At 43.4% G+C, this 14,120-nt stretch overlaps 1 protein-coding gene across 1 annotated transcript in view; it reads left to right on the forward strand.

Moving 5' to 3' along the window:
• FREM2 (FRAS1 related extracellular matrix 2) overlaps positions 1-14,120 on the forward strand; it is a 285,338-nt gene that overhangs the window by 123,807 nt on the left and 147,411 nt on the right. The window contains exon 3 of the mRNA XM_063951860.1: positions 9,574-9,720. Within this exon, the coding sequence (XP_063807930.1) occupies positions 9,574-9,720 (147 nt within the window). The remainder of the gene's footprint in view (positions 1-9,573; positions 9,721-14,120) is intronic.

Here is a 14,120-nt window from a genome sequence, read left to right on the forward strand (position 1 = left end):
GTGAATAAACAAACGTATTCCTTATTAGGGCCACACGTTAAGGGCAATGAAGGAGGTGTTACATATTTCTGATACTACAAGTACCACAAAAGAGGGTATTATGTGGGATGTGAAAAAACTACCGTAGTTTTTCCTGAATCAGATAAATTAAATGAAGTGTGTGATGATGCGTGGGTTCCCCCCGATAGAAAATTATTGGCGGTATACCCTTTCCCGCCAGATGTTAGGGCGCGTTGGGAAACACCCCTTAGGGTGGATAAGGCGCTCACACGCTTATCAAAACAAGTGGCGGTACCGTCTATAGATAGGGCCGTCCTCAAGGAGCCAGCTGACAGGAGGCTGGAAAATATCATAAAAAGTATATACACACATACTGGTGTTATACTGCGACCAACGATCGCCTCAGCCTGGATGTGCAGAGCTGGGGTGGCTTGTTCGGATTCCCTGACTAAAAATATTGATACCCTTGACAGGGACAGTATTTTATTGACTATAGAGCATTTAAAGGATGCATTTCTATATATGCGAGATGCACAGAGGATATTTGCACTCTGGCATCAAGAGTAAGTGCGATGTCCATATCTGCCAGAAGATGTTTATGGACACGACAGTGGTCAGGTGATGCAGATTCCAAACGGCACAAAGGTGTATTGCCGTATAAAGGAAGAGGAGTTATTTGGGGTCGGTCCATCGGACCTGGTGGCCAAGGCAACTGCTGGAAAATCCACCGTTTTTACCCTAAGTCACATCTCTGCAGAAAAAGACACCGTCTTTTCAGCCTCAGTCCTTTCGTCCCTATAAGAGTCATATCTGCCCAGGGATAGAGGAAAGGGAAGAAGACTGCAGCAGGCAGCCCATTCCCAGGAACAGAAGCGTTCCACCGCTTCTGACAAGCTCTCAGCATGACGCTGAGACCGTACAGGACCCCTGGATCCTACAAGTAGTATCCCAGGGGTACAGATTGGAATGTCGAGACGTTTCCCCTTCGCAGGCTCCTGAAGTCTGCTTTACCAAGGTCTCCCTCCGACAAGGAGGCAGTATGGGAAACAATTCACAAGCTGTATTCCCAGCAGGTGATAATTAAATTACCCCTCCTACAACAAGAAAAGGGGTATTATTCCACACTATATTGTGGTACTGAAGCCAGAAGGCTAGGTGAGACCTATTCTAAATCTAAAAAAATTTGAACACTTACAAAGGTTCAAATCAAGATGGAGTCACTCAGAGCAGTGATAACGAACCAGGAAGAAGGGGACTATATGGTGTCCCGAGACATCAGGGATGCTTACCTCCATGTCCCAAAATTGCCCTTATTACTAAGGGTACCTCAGGTTCGTGGTACAGAACTGTCACTATCAGTTTCAGACGCTGCCGTTTGGATTGTCCACGGCACCCCGGGTCTTTACCAAGGTAATGGCCGAAATGATGATTCTTCTTCGAAGAAAAGGCGTCTTAATTATCCCTTACTTGGACGATCTCCTGATAAGGGCAAAGTCCAGGGAACAGTTGGAGGTCGGAGTAGCACTATCTCGGATACTGCTACAACAGCACGGGTGGATTCTAAATATTCCAAAATCGCAGCTGATCCCGACGACAAGTCTCCTGTGCTTAGGGATGATTCTGGACACAGTCCAGAAAAAGGTGTTTCTCTCGGAAGAGAAAGCCAGGGAGTTATCCGAGCTAGTCAGGAACCTCCTAAAATCAGTGCATCATTGCACAAGGGCCATGGTAAAAATGGTGACTTCCTACGAAGCAATTCCATTCGGCAGATTTCACGCAAGAACTTTTCAGTGGGATCTGCTGGACAAATGGTCCGGATCGCATCTTCAGATGCATCAGCGGATAACCCTATATCCAAGGACAAGGGTGTCTCTCCTGTGGTGGTTACAGAGTGCTCATCTTCTAGAGGGCCGCAGATTCGGCATTCAGGATTGGATGCTGGTGACCACAGAGGCCAGCCCGAGAGGCTGGGGAGCAGTCACACAAAGAAAAAAAAAAAAATTTCCAGGGAGTGTGATCAAGTCTGGAGACTTTTCTCCACATAAATATACTGGAGCTAAGGCTAAATTTATAATGCTCTAAGCTTAGCAAGACCTCTGCTTCAAGGTCAGCCGGTATTGATCCAGTGGGAAAAACATCACGGCAGTCGCCCACGTAAATAGACAGGGCGGCACAAGAAGCAGGAGGGCAATGGCAAAAACTGCAAGGACTTTTCGCTGGGCGGAAAATCATGTGATAGCACTGTCAGCAGTGTTTCATTCCGGGAATGGAAACTGGGAAGCAGACTTCCTCAGCAGGCACGACCTCCACCCGGCAGAGTGGAAACTTCATCGGGAAGTTTTCCACATGATTGTAAACCGTTGGGAAATACCAAAGGTGGACATGATGGCGTCCCGTCTGAACAAAAAACGGGACAGGTATTGCGCCAGGTTAAGAGACCCTCAGGCAATAGCTGTGGACGTTCTGGTAACACCGTGGGTGTACCAGTCGTTGTATGTGTTCCATCCTCTGCTTATCATACCTAAGGTACTGAGAATTATAAGACGTAGAGGAGTAAGAACTATACTCATGGCTCCGGATTGGCCAAGAAGGACTTGGTACCCGGAACTTCAAGAGATGCTCACAGAGGACTTATGGCCTCTGCCGCTAAGAAGGGACTTGTTTCAGCAAGTACCATGTCTGTTCCAAGACTTACCGCAGCTGCGTTTGACGGCATGGCGGTGGAACGCCGGATCCTAAGGGAAAAAGGCATTCCGGAAGAGGTCATTCCTACCCTGGTCAAAGCCAGAAAGGAGGTGACCGCACAACATTATCACCACATGTGGAAAAAATATGTTGCGTGGTGCGAGACCAGAAAGGCCCCACGAAGAAATTTCAACTCGGTCGATTCCTACATTTCCTGCAAACAGGAGTGTCTATGGGCCTCAAATTGGGGTCCATTAAGGTTCAAATTTCGGCCCTGTCGATTTTCTTCCAGAAAGAATTGGCTTCAGTTCCTGAAGTCCAGAAGTTTGTCAAGGGAGTATTGCATATACAACCCCTTTTGTGCCTCCAGTGGCACTATGGGATCTCAACGTAGTTCTGGGATTCCTCAAATCACATTGGTTTAAAACCAGTCAAATCTGTGGTTTTGAAGCATCTCACATGAAAAGTGACCATGCTCTTGGCCCTGGCCTGGACCAGGCGAGTGTCAAATTGGTGGTTTTTTTCTCAAAAAAGCCCATATCTGTTTGTCCATTTGGACAGGGCAGAGCTGCGGACTCGTCCCCAGTTCTCTCCCTAAGGTGGTGTCAGTGTTTCACCTGAACCAGCTTATTGTGGTGCCTTGCACCTACTAGGGACTTGGAGGACTCCAAGTTGCTAGATGTTGTCAGGGCCCTGAAAATATAGGTTCCAGGACGGCTGGAGTCAGGAAAACTGACTTGCTGTTATCCTGTATGCACCCAACAATCTGGGTGCTCTTGCTTCTAAGCAGACTATTGCTAGTTGAATGGGTAATACAATTCAGCTTGCACATTCTGTGGCAGGCCTGCCACAGCCAAAATATGTAAATGCCCATTCCACAAGGAAGGTGGGCTCATCTTGGGCGGCTGCCCGAGGGGTCTCGGCTTTACAACTTTGCCGAGCGGCTATTTAGTCAGGGGCAAACACGTTTGTAAAATCCTACAAATTTGATACCCTGGCTAAGGAGGACCTGGAGTTCTCTCATTCGGTGCTGCAGAGTCATCCGCACTCTCCCGCCCGTTTGGGAGCTTTGGTATAATCCCCATGGTCCTTTCAGGAACCCCAGCATCCACTAGGACGATAGAGAAAATAAGAATTTACTTACCGATAATTCTATTTCTCGGAGTCCGTAGTGGATGCTGGGCGCCCATCCCAAGTGCGGATTATCTGCAATACTTGTACATAGTTACAAAAATCGGGTTATTATTGTTGTGAGCCATCTTTTCAGAGGCTCCGCTGTTATCATACTGTTAACTGGGTTCAGATCACAGGTTGTACAGTGTGATTGGTGTGGCTGGTAGGAGTCTTACCCGGGATTCAAAATCCTTCCTTATTGTGTACGCTCGTCCGGGCACAGTATCCTAACTGAGGCTTGGAGGAGGGTCATAGGGGGAGGAGCCAGTGCACACCACCTGATCCTAAAGCTTTACTTTTTGTGCCCTGTCTCCTGCGGAGCCGCTATTCCCCATGGTCCTTTCAGGAACCCCAGCATCCACTACGGACTCCGAGAAATAGAATTATCGGTAAGTAAATTCTTATTTTTTTTTCTTTTTTTGAATTTTTTCATACTTAACGATCCACGTGGACTACGATTGGAACGGTAAAGTATGCCGAGCGAAGCGGTAGCGGAGCGAAGGAACCATGCCCGAAGCATGGCGAGCGATGCGAGCCATGCGAGGGGACGCGGTGCACTAATTTGGGATCCCGGTCACTCTACGAAGAAAACGACACCAAAAATAAATAAATCCTCATGTCGACCTTTAGACCTGTCGACCTAGCACATGTCGACCTAGAAACCCTGTCAACCTTACATCCATGTCGACCTAGTGACTGTCGACCTATAGTGGTCGACCTAAACATTGTCGACCTAGACACTGTCGATTTGATGAACCACACCCCTCATACTACACCCATATAATTATATTTATACGGTCAACTCTTCGTTTTATAGGTAGACTCTCACCTTGTGTGTATAGTCGTGAAAAATCGCCACAGAGACGCAACCTGTGTTCCAGTATCCTGAGTGCTGTCACTCTGTGCTTTTCCAGACTTCTACTATTTCATGTTCTGTCAAGATGTCTTAATTCTTGTTTATAGAATTCAGGCTGTTGTGCAAGATGAATTGTTTAGTTAGTAACCTGTACACTTTTCCTGGTATGTGCCTGTCAATCTGATCCTTAATCCTATTAGCCACAACTTGTTATCAACCATTCAATATTTACATTTTCCAAACGCTATCTTTGACACACAAGCAGTCTGCCCTTCTTTTCACATCTACGGTAATTTGACAGTGCGCAGGAAGTAGTCTGGCGCCACCAGAGGAATTATACTAGTATGCGACTAGATACCTGCAGGCTATAAGGTTTATTATAAGAATGCACATCCAGTGTTTCAGCAAAGTGCTTCTAGCTGCAGGGTGTGTATTTATATCCTTCTCAGCCAGGTGTTTTTACAGTAAAAAAAAACCACACACGCAGGGCGTGTATATTAGTGTCAAATCACTAGACTGCTTATTGTTTTAATGCCTAAGCATGTCTACCTGTATCTTTCTGCGTGGCTTGTGTTCTAGTATTACTCGTGATTTTGTTATAGTGTATTCTATACATTGCATGACAACAGTTATAATCCTGTGTATAGTGCTTATAGAAATAGTGATTAAAACTAATTTCTAACCATTGGATTGTAGATCCTGTGTTGTTACTGTTTTTTCCCTGCCCAGAGTTTTATAGCATAAATATGTGAACCTGGCGTGTCTCCCCTCCCCCCCCCCCCCCCTTCCTGTACATGTTTAGCACCCGCCATAATTTTCTTTGAGCCCGTCTCCAGCTGTCCCATTTCAGTGGGCTCTGTACCACATTTGTGTCTGATTTGTCTCAATTAGCTGGGCATTTGCAGAATTTCATTAAGGACTGCTTTCAATAGAGCAGCAATGAATGGGTGTCAGTGCTTGGCTTTCAAAGTGCATGGAACAAATGGAGTGGTAAAGCACCGGATATGTCTGTACAGGGGTGTAGCTAGAAATTTGTGTGCCCCATAGCAACATTTTGAAGGGGTCCTTGTCTCTAGAGAGACACCTATGCAGCAGTTGTTCATTTTATGCTCCATAATAGTGGCCTAGGTCATTTTATGAACCACAGTAGTGCCCTAGTTCACGTTATGTCATATTGTAGGGTTGCCAACACACATTATGCAACACAGTCCCCACAATTCACAATATGACATACAGTGTCCCCAGTTCAAATTATGCCACAGTATAGTGCCTCCAGTTCTATGCCACACTATAGTGATTTTACTACATATTGTTGTAAGAGAACTAATACGAAAATACTAGAGAACACTCTGCGCTAGTTTGATTTTATCAGGCTTTAAAATAAAGTGAAGTCACATGTACACACAATATTTTCTTTAATAGAACGATCATATTAATCAATATATAGTATAAATGCAATCACCATATATAAATTCCTCAATAAAAAATGCATATATACACACAAAACTTCATGCTATATATTATAGACAAAGCATAATAATCTCCTGTTTCTAAAGCCTGCTTTTTAGATAATTGTGAATGGAGGTAAATCAGATCGTTTTCTAATCTGCATAAAAACAGATATCCTTGTTCTCTAAAATTGTATAACTGAAAATCTTCAATGCATTCCCTTAACAAGTGCAGAAAGAACGGATAATGAACATAATGATCACCACTTGGTCAATATTGTGTTAGTCTCAAAAGACCAGTGTGCAAATTGCAATTGATTCCAGAGTGCCCGGACCAGCCGTCTGTAAATAAAACACGCTCACCCTCTGTCTCAGTTCGTACGCTGGGTCCAACTGAACATGTGCTGTATTAAAACGGCCAGGTGCGGCTAGGAGGCTCCGGACGTCTCCGTCCTCCAAGATGTAGCTGCCGCTGCAGTTCCCAATTGCCGCTGATGTATTAGGCTGGCGTCCAGCATAATTGACACTCAGCAGCTGATTATTTATCAATTTTTCCAATAAGGGTGACTTTTATAGTTGTTTATACTCATTAGCGCCGTGAGACATTTTGGTAAAGTAGCAGGTGGTTTACTTCATATTGTGCCACATTACAGTGCCCCAGTTCATAGTATGCCACACTATAGTGCTTTTACTTCATATTGTGCCACATTACCGTGCCCCAATTCATATTATGTAATATTATAATGCACTCCAGTTCATTTTATACCACATTACAATGAGCAGGTCCAGAGGTATAACTAGATATATTGTAGGTACCAAGGCAAACTTTTAAGGGCCCCTATGTACCACCCAATGGTGAAAAACGTATATAACACATATATCTTTGACAAGGAAGGTGGGCCCCTGTCAGCTCTGGGTCCCATAGCAGCTGCACCCCCTAAACATATGATAGCTACGCCCTTGTGTCGGTATGGCGCATGACATCGCCTCTATGACACCTAGTCATGTTTTTGCACACATGCTCTTGTCCTGCTCCGACTGCTATAAATGTTGGGAGTTATACTTTAAGTTGTCCCCCCACAAAACGTGGTGAGATCAATCCCCTGGGAATTGCACAACAAGCCACTGTAGAGCTGAACTTGATGTTATGCAATGAGAAAGAACTGTTTCCCCCAGCAGACTGATTCTATCTTATTCATTCAGTCTATTATGGGGTTGTGCAGTAAACTTACCATCAGGTTGAATGGCAAGTGATATCACAGCAGCTTAAATGACTGAAGTCATACCTGTCAGTTCCCAAGAAAGACACTGTCCTAAATATATGGCTGTTTAACCATGGATATTCAAGTTAACACTGGAGAATATTTTACCCTGATTATTCGTATCTGAAAATTGACATTTTGGTGTTTAGTGACCTTTTAATTTGAATATATCTAACACCCCACTTAAAGTATATCTAGGGTTATCACTGTTTAAAAAAAAAAAAAAAAGCAAGTTCCTATGACCTGAACCTTTTTCTCACCATATTTCTATTTGGGTATGAGAAGTATTACCAAGTATGTTGTTAATTTGGATGCATCAGGAGGCTGAATTATGGAGACATAAGTGCTGTGAGTTAAACATATTGGGTGGAAAGAGAGAGGCAACCATCCTGGATAGATCGGGACACGAGTGCCCTATGTATAACCTGCTTAGAAAGTACAATTCCTTCTCCTGGTAATTAGAAGTGCCTCTATAAATCGTCTTTCTAGGGGGAGATAAAGAAACCAGTCATGCACCTCTTTTTCTGAGACACTTGATTAGGATCAATGAAACCAAAAGGTATTTCATGTGTTCTGATGTCTAAGTGTTCAGATAGGATTATTTTTCATCATTTATTTAACAAAGCAGCTTTTACGTTACACAGATCACAGAGGACAGAGCTATGCAATGGTGCAACAGAAAGAGAAGAAGGCAATGCGGAATTAATGAATGTTCTCTGTATCTTCTGGCCAAACGAGGGTCTGCATTACTTTGTTGTAAAATGTACTAAAATAATATTTATATCACAAAGATTATATTTATTTTAAACTTGAGCACATAAGTAGTCAGAGATCCAGAGAATCACATTTGTTACTCAGCATTTATATAAAATAAAAAAGTAACAATACAGTGGTCTCTACTGAGGAATAGGACATAGTTTCCATTTAACAACTTTTTGTTCTTTTTGTTAAATACTGAATACAGATTTCTATGAAATAAATAATTAAACTTTTTAAAAAATCATGTGGCCTAAAGGTGATGTTGCATGGGCGGGTCTGTTGTGTATCATCTCTCTTGGATTTGACCATGCATGTCTGTCACTTAGGCCCAGATTTATCAAGTCTTGGAGAGTGATAAATAGCACGGTGATGAAATACCAACAAATCAGCTCCTAATTGTCATTTTTCAAACCCAGCCTGTAACATTGCAGTTAGGAGCTGATTGGCTGGTACTCTATCACCGTGCAATGTATCACTCTCCAAGGCTTGATAATTCTGTGCCCAAATCTGAAATATTCAGCTGACTTGGGTTGTATGATGAGATCTGGACATCTATTCCCCTGCCGTCCAATCCCTGAGTGCTCCACCATGGCTGGCCTTAATCAGCATCCCGAACACTAGGCAGATGGGTGGAACTATTCAGGAGGACGCACCCCCGTCTCCTAGCACTGCTCTGTGGAGACACAGGAGCTGGAACACAGAGTAGAGCACACAGCAGCCGACCGATGAGTCGGATGTACTCAACCCCCAGACCATCCCGCCCACTGCCCACACTATCCTCCCTATGACCATGACAGCCAGTGTATTGTTCTGCTTTATATCTGATACCTCCCTGATTATGAACCGCTTTTTGGACCTGTATACTGAATGATTTGCAAGACAATTCAGTCTACAACTGACAAAATTGCTGACACAATTAAAGCATATTTAAAATGGCGATCCAGTGTCAAATGTTCTTGTCAAACATAGCTGTGTGCAACCAAATTGGCCAGACTTTATACATAGGGGTAGATTTATTAAAGCTCCTAAAAATTTAAATTGGCGGTGTTGCCCATTGCAAGTGCAACCAATCAAATTCCAGCTATCATTTCATAGTTGCATCCTAGAAAATGATAGAATCTCATTGGTTGCTATGGGCAACATCTCCACTTGCTTTAGTAAATCTACTTCTTAGCGCTGCTAACCATCCACCAACAATTTTTAATAGCGAAACAAAATTAGCTTAGATTGTATCTAATGTAAATTGCTATCCAGTAGTGACAATTTTACAACTTGTGAAGCCAATCGCTCATAGATTTGCCAATGAATTTACTCTTTTTTTATTTGGTATGAAAAGAGAGTTCCAATCAAATAGAGAACCTAATTTAAAATGTCCATTTTTGTTTTGCAGGTGGAAACAAGTTGAAGAACCAGCATTTTCGCCTGAACTGGGCTTGGATCTCCATAGAGAAGGAGTATTATGTGGTGAATGAAGACGCCAAACATTTGGAGGTTATCCTCAGACGTAGAGGATACTTGGGGGAAACTTCTTTTGTCAGTAAGTTAAACTACTATCTCTTACAGATGGTGTATGGAAGCATATGAAGAGGAAACTGTTGGAGAAATGTACTAAACTTTTTTTGTGCAGTGTGTGTAACTTATTAGACGGAACAGGACCCTTAACAATACATAGGAAAGGCCCACCTTGTTGTTACAGTTTTACTCTGATTTGCTTACAGTAATGTCACTGGAATTACAGGGAAGGAGACATTTAAAATCCTTATTATACTTCTTTATCTTCTCTGTCTGAGAACAAAGCTTTTTTAGAGCGTAACAGTTGAAAACAATTGATTGACTTCAAGGTTGGATTGGGAACTTAAGGGGGGTACTCACAGAGCGATATTCTAAGCAATCTGACTAGATTGCTTAGAATATAAGCCTGATCGCTCCGTGTGTACCCCTTACAGCGATAGCGATGCGCAGCCCAGCGCATCGCTATCGCTGCTGCTAGATTGGCCTGCCGTGCAGGCCAATCTAGCGGGTCGCTCACTTCACCCGCTGGGTGAAGTGAGCGCCCCCCCCCCCCCGTCTCCCCCCGCATGCTCAGCACAGATCGCGCTGTGCTGAGCGGCGGGAGAGATGTGTGCTGAGCGGTTCGCTCAGCACACATCTCTCCCCGCATCGGCCCGTCTATATGGGCCTTTAAAGTGTCCTTGGAAAAAGTTCTGAAAGTAGCCTCATAATACAGACCAGGCAAATTCAACTGTAGGCCAGGTTGACAGAAACATAAGTAGGGTTAGCACTCAGACTTAGCCACGTCAGTTCGGTACGTAGTTGTAGGCAGTCGTAGCAATGCCAGGTAGAGCCTGTCACAGTAAGCAGAGCTAACACAATAAGACAAATGAGGGAATTCATTTCACAGCAGGAAATTTGCAGCCACTTGGTTTTCTTATTCAATTCGAGGACTGAAAATGAGATGTAATGATTTCTATAGACATAGTTACATAGTTGCTGAGGTTGAATAAAGACAAATGTCCATCGAGTTCAACCTATTGTACATTACGTTATTTTATTAATTTTTTTTTCTTTAAATATTAATTAAATGCAGTATCCCTGGATATTTGTTTACAGCTAGGAATTTATCCAATCCATTTTTAAAATTATTGATTGTGTCCACCATTACTACCTTCTCTGGAAGAGAATTCCAAATCCTTACTGCTCTTGCTGTGAAGAATCCTTTTCTCCGTTGGGTATGGAATTTTTTCTCCTCTAACCTCAGTGGGTGTCCGCGTGTCCTATGTAGTGTTTTTTTGGTAAACAAATCGTTTGATAGATCCTTGTATTGTCCCTTAATGTATTTATAAATATTAATGATGTCCCTTCTCAGTCGCCTCTTTTCCAGTGGGAACATATCAAGCCTTTTAAGTCTTTCCTATGCCTCTAACCCCTTAACCAGTTTGGTGGCTCGCCTCTGAACCCTTTCGAGTTCCAAGATATCTTTTTTATAGTATGGTGCCCAAAACTGTACACAATATTCCAGGTGTGGTCGCACCAATGATTTATACAGTGGCAGGATTACACTCTCATCCCTTGTCTCCATACCCCATTTTATGCATGATAACACCTTTTCTCTGACGTCCTAAGTGGATGCTGGGACTCCGTAAGGACCATGCTGGGACTCCGTAAGGACCATGGGGAATAGCGGCTCCGCAGGAGACTGGGCACAACTAAAGAAAGCTTTAGGACTACCTGGTGTGCACTGGCTCCTCCCACTATGACCCTCCTCCAGACCTCAGTTAGGATACTGTGCCCGGAAGAGCTGACACAATAAGGAAGGATTTTGAATCCCGGGTAAGACTCATACCAGCCACACCAATCACACCGTATAACTCGTGATACTATACCCAGTTAACAGTATGAAATATAACTGAGCCTCTCAACAGATGGCTCAACAATAACCCTTTAGTTAGGCAATAACTATATACAAGTATTGCAGACAATCCGCACTTGGGATGGGCGCCCAGCATCCACTACGGACTACGAGAAATAGATTTACCGGTGAGTAAAATCTTATTTTCTCTGACGTCCTAAGTGGATGCTGGGACTCCGTAAGGACCATGGGGATTATACCAAAGCTCCCAAACGGGCGGGAGAGTGCGGATGACTCTGCAGCACCAAATGAGCAAACTCTAGGTCCTCCTCAGCTAGGGTATCAAACTTGTAGACTCTTGCAAAAGTGTTTGAACCCGACCAAGTAACAGCTCGGCAAATTTGTAAAGCCGAGACCCCTCGGGCAGCCGCCCAAGAAGAGCCCACTTTCCTCGTGGAATGGGCTTTTACAGATTTAGGGTGCGGCAGTCCAGCCGCAGAATGTGCAAGTTGAATCGTGCTACAGATCCAGCGAGCAATAGTCTGCTTAGAAGCAGGAGCACCCCGCTTGTTGGGTGCATACAGGATAAATAGCGAGTCAGTTTTCCTGACTCCAGCCGTCCTGGAAACATATATTTTTCAGGGCCCTGACTACGTCCAGTAACTTGGAATCCTCCAAGTCCCAAGTAGCCGCAGGCACCACAATAGGTTGGTTCACATGAAAAACTGATACCACCTTAGGAAGGAATTGGGAACGAGTCCTCAATTCCGCCCTATCCATATAAAAAAAATCAGATAAGGGCTTTTGCATGATAAAGCCGCTAATTCTGATACACGCCTGGCCGACGCCAAGGCCAACAGCATGACCACTTTCCACGTGAGGTATTTTAGCTCCACTGATTTAAGTGGCTCAACCCAATGCGACTTCAGGAAATCCAACACCACGTTGAGATCCCACGGTGCCACTGGAGGCACAAACGGGGGCTGACTATGCAGCACTCCCTTAACAAAAGTCTGAACTTCAGGCAGTGAAGTCAGTTCTATTTTGGAAGAAAATCGATAGAGCCGAAATCTGGACCTTAATGGAACCCAATTTTAGGCCCATAGTCACCCCTGACTGTAGGAAGTGCAGAAATCCTAAAGCTTTCCCCATGGTCCTTACGGAGTCCCAGCATGGTCCTTACGGAGTCCCAGCATCCACTACGGACTACGAGAAATAGATTTACCGGTGAGTAAAATCTTATTATTAGCCTTTGCTGCTGCATTTTGACATTGCAAACTGCTACCAAGTTTATTATCGATGAGCACACCCAGATCCTTTTCAACTACCGTTAGCCGTACATTTTCCCCATTTAGTTTATAGGCTGCCTGATTGTTCTTAGTCCCAAGGTGCATAACTTTACATTTGTCTATATTAAACCTCATTCCCCATTTGTCTGCCCAGGCCTCCAGTCCAGTTAAGTCATTCTGTAGAAACTCAACATTCTTGTCTGAATTAATTATTCTACATAATTTAGTGTCATCTGCGAAAATTAACACTGTGCTTTCCAGTCCCTCACCTAGGTCATTAATGAATATATTAAACAGCAATGGCCCGAGTACTGAGCCCTGCGGTATTCCACTGAGTACTGAAGCCCATTCAGAGTACATCCCATTAACCCCCACTCGCTGTTCCTTATTAAACAGCCAGTTACTCACCCAAGTACAGATAGTATTTCCCACCCCAAGCTGTCTTAGTTTGAGGATTAGTCTCCTGTGTGGAACTTTGTCAAAAGCCTTAGAGAAGTCTAAAAAGATCACATCCACTGCTTGACCTTTATCAATACTATCGCTCACTTTCTCGTAGAAGCTTATTTAGTTTGACATGACCTGTCCTTCACAAATCCATGTTGATTCCTAGTAATAACCTTGGAGGTATCCAAGTACTCCAGAATGCTATCCCTTAATATACCTTCTAGTATTTTCCCCACTATAGATGTCAAGCTAACCGGTCTATAGTTCCCGGGGAGCGTTTTAATACCCTTTTTAAATATTGGGACTACCTCTGCTATACGCCAGTCCTTTGGTATCATTCCTGATCTAATTGACTCGATGAAGATCAAATATAGAGGTTTGGCTATCTCTACGTTGAGTTCCATAAGAACCCTGGGGTGGAGTCCATCCGGCCCAGGAGATTTATTTGTCTTAATTTTACTCAGTCTCTCCCGGATTACTCCCTCGTTTAAGCAAGTACCAAGCAGAGGGTCATTATTATTATTTATGTTATGCTCTATTCTTGTCAACTTGTCCTCTTTCGTGAATACTGATGAAAATAATTTATTAAATAAATCTGCTTTTTCCCTATCATCATTAATCAAGACATCCAGCTTACCCTTTAAAGGTCCAATATTCTCCCTTTGCAACCTTTTACCATTTATATACTTAAAAAACTTTTTCGGATTTGTTTTACTCTCCTTTGCGATTTGTTTTTCGTTTTCTATTTTAGCTGCTCTAATCGACTTTTTGCATTTATTGTTACATTCCTTGTAGAACTGGAATGATTCCACCTTTCCGTCAGACTTAAATGCTTTGAAAGCACGCTTCTTTTTA

Source organism: Pseudophryne corroboree, chromosome 2 (genome assembly GCF_028390025.1).
Source record: "Pseudophryne corroboree isolate aPseCor3 chromosome 2, aPseCor3.hap2, whole genome shotgun sequence".
NCBI classification, from domain to species: domain Eukaryota; kingdom Metazoa; phylum Chordata; class Amphibia; order Anura; family Myobatrachidae; genus Pseudophryne; species Pseudophryne corroboree.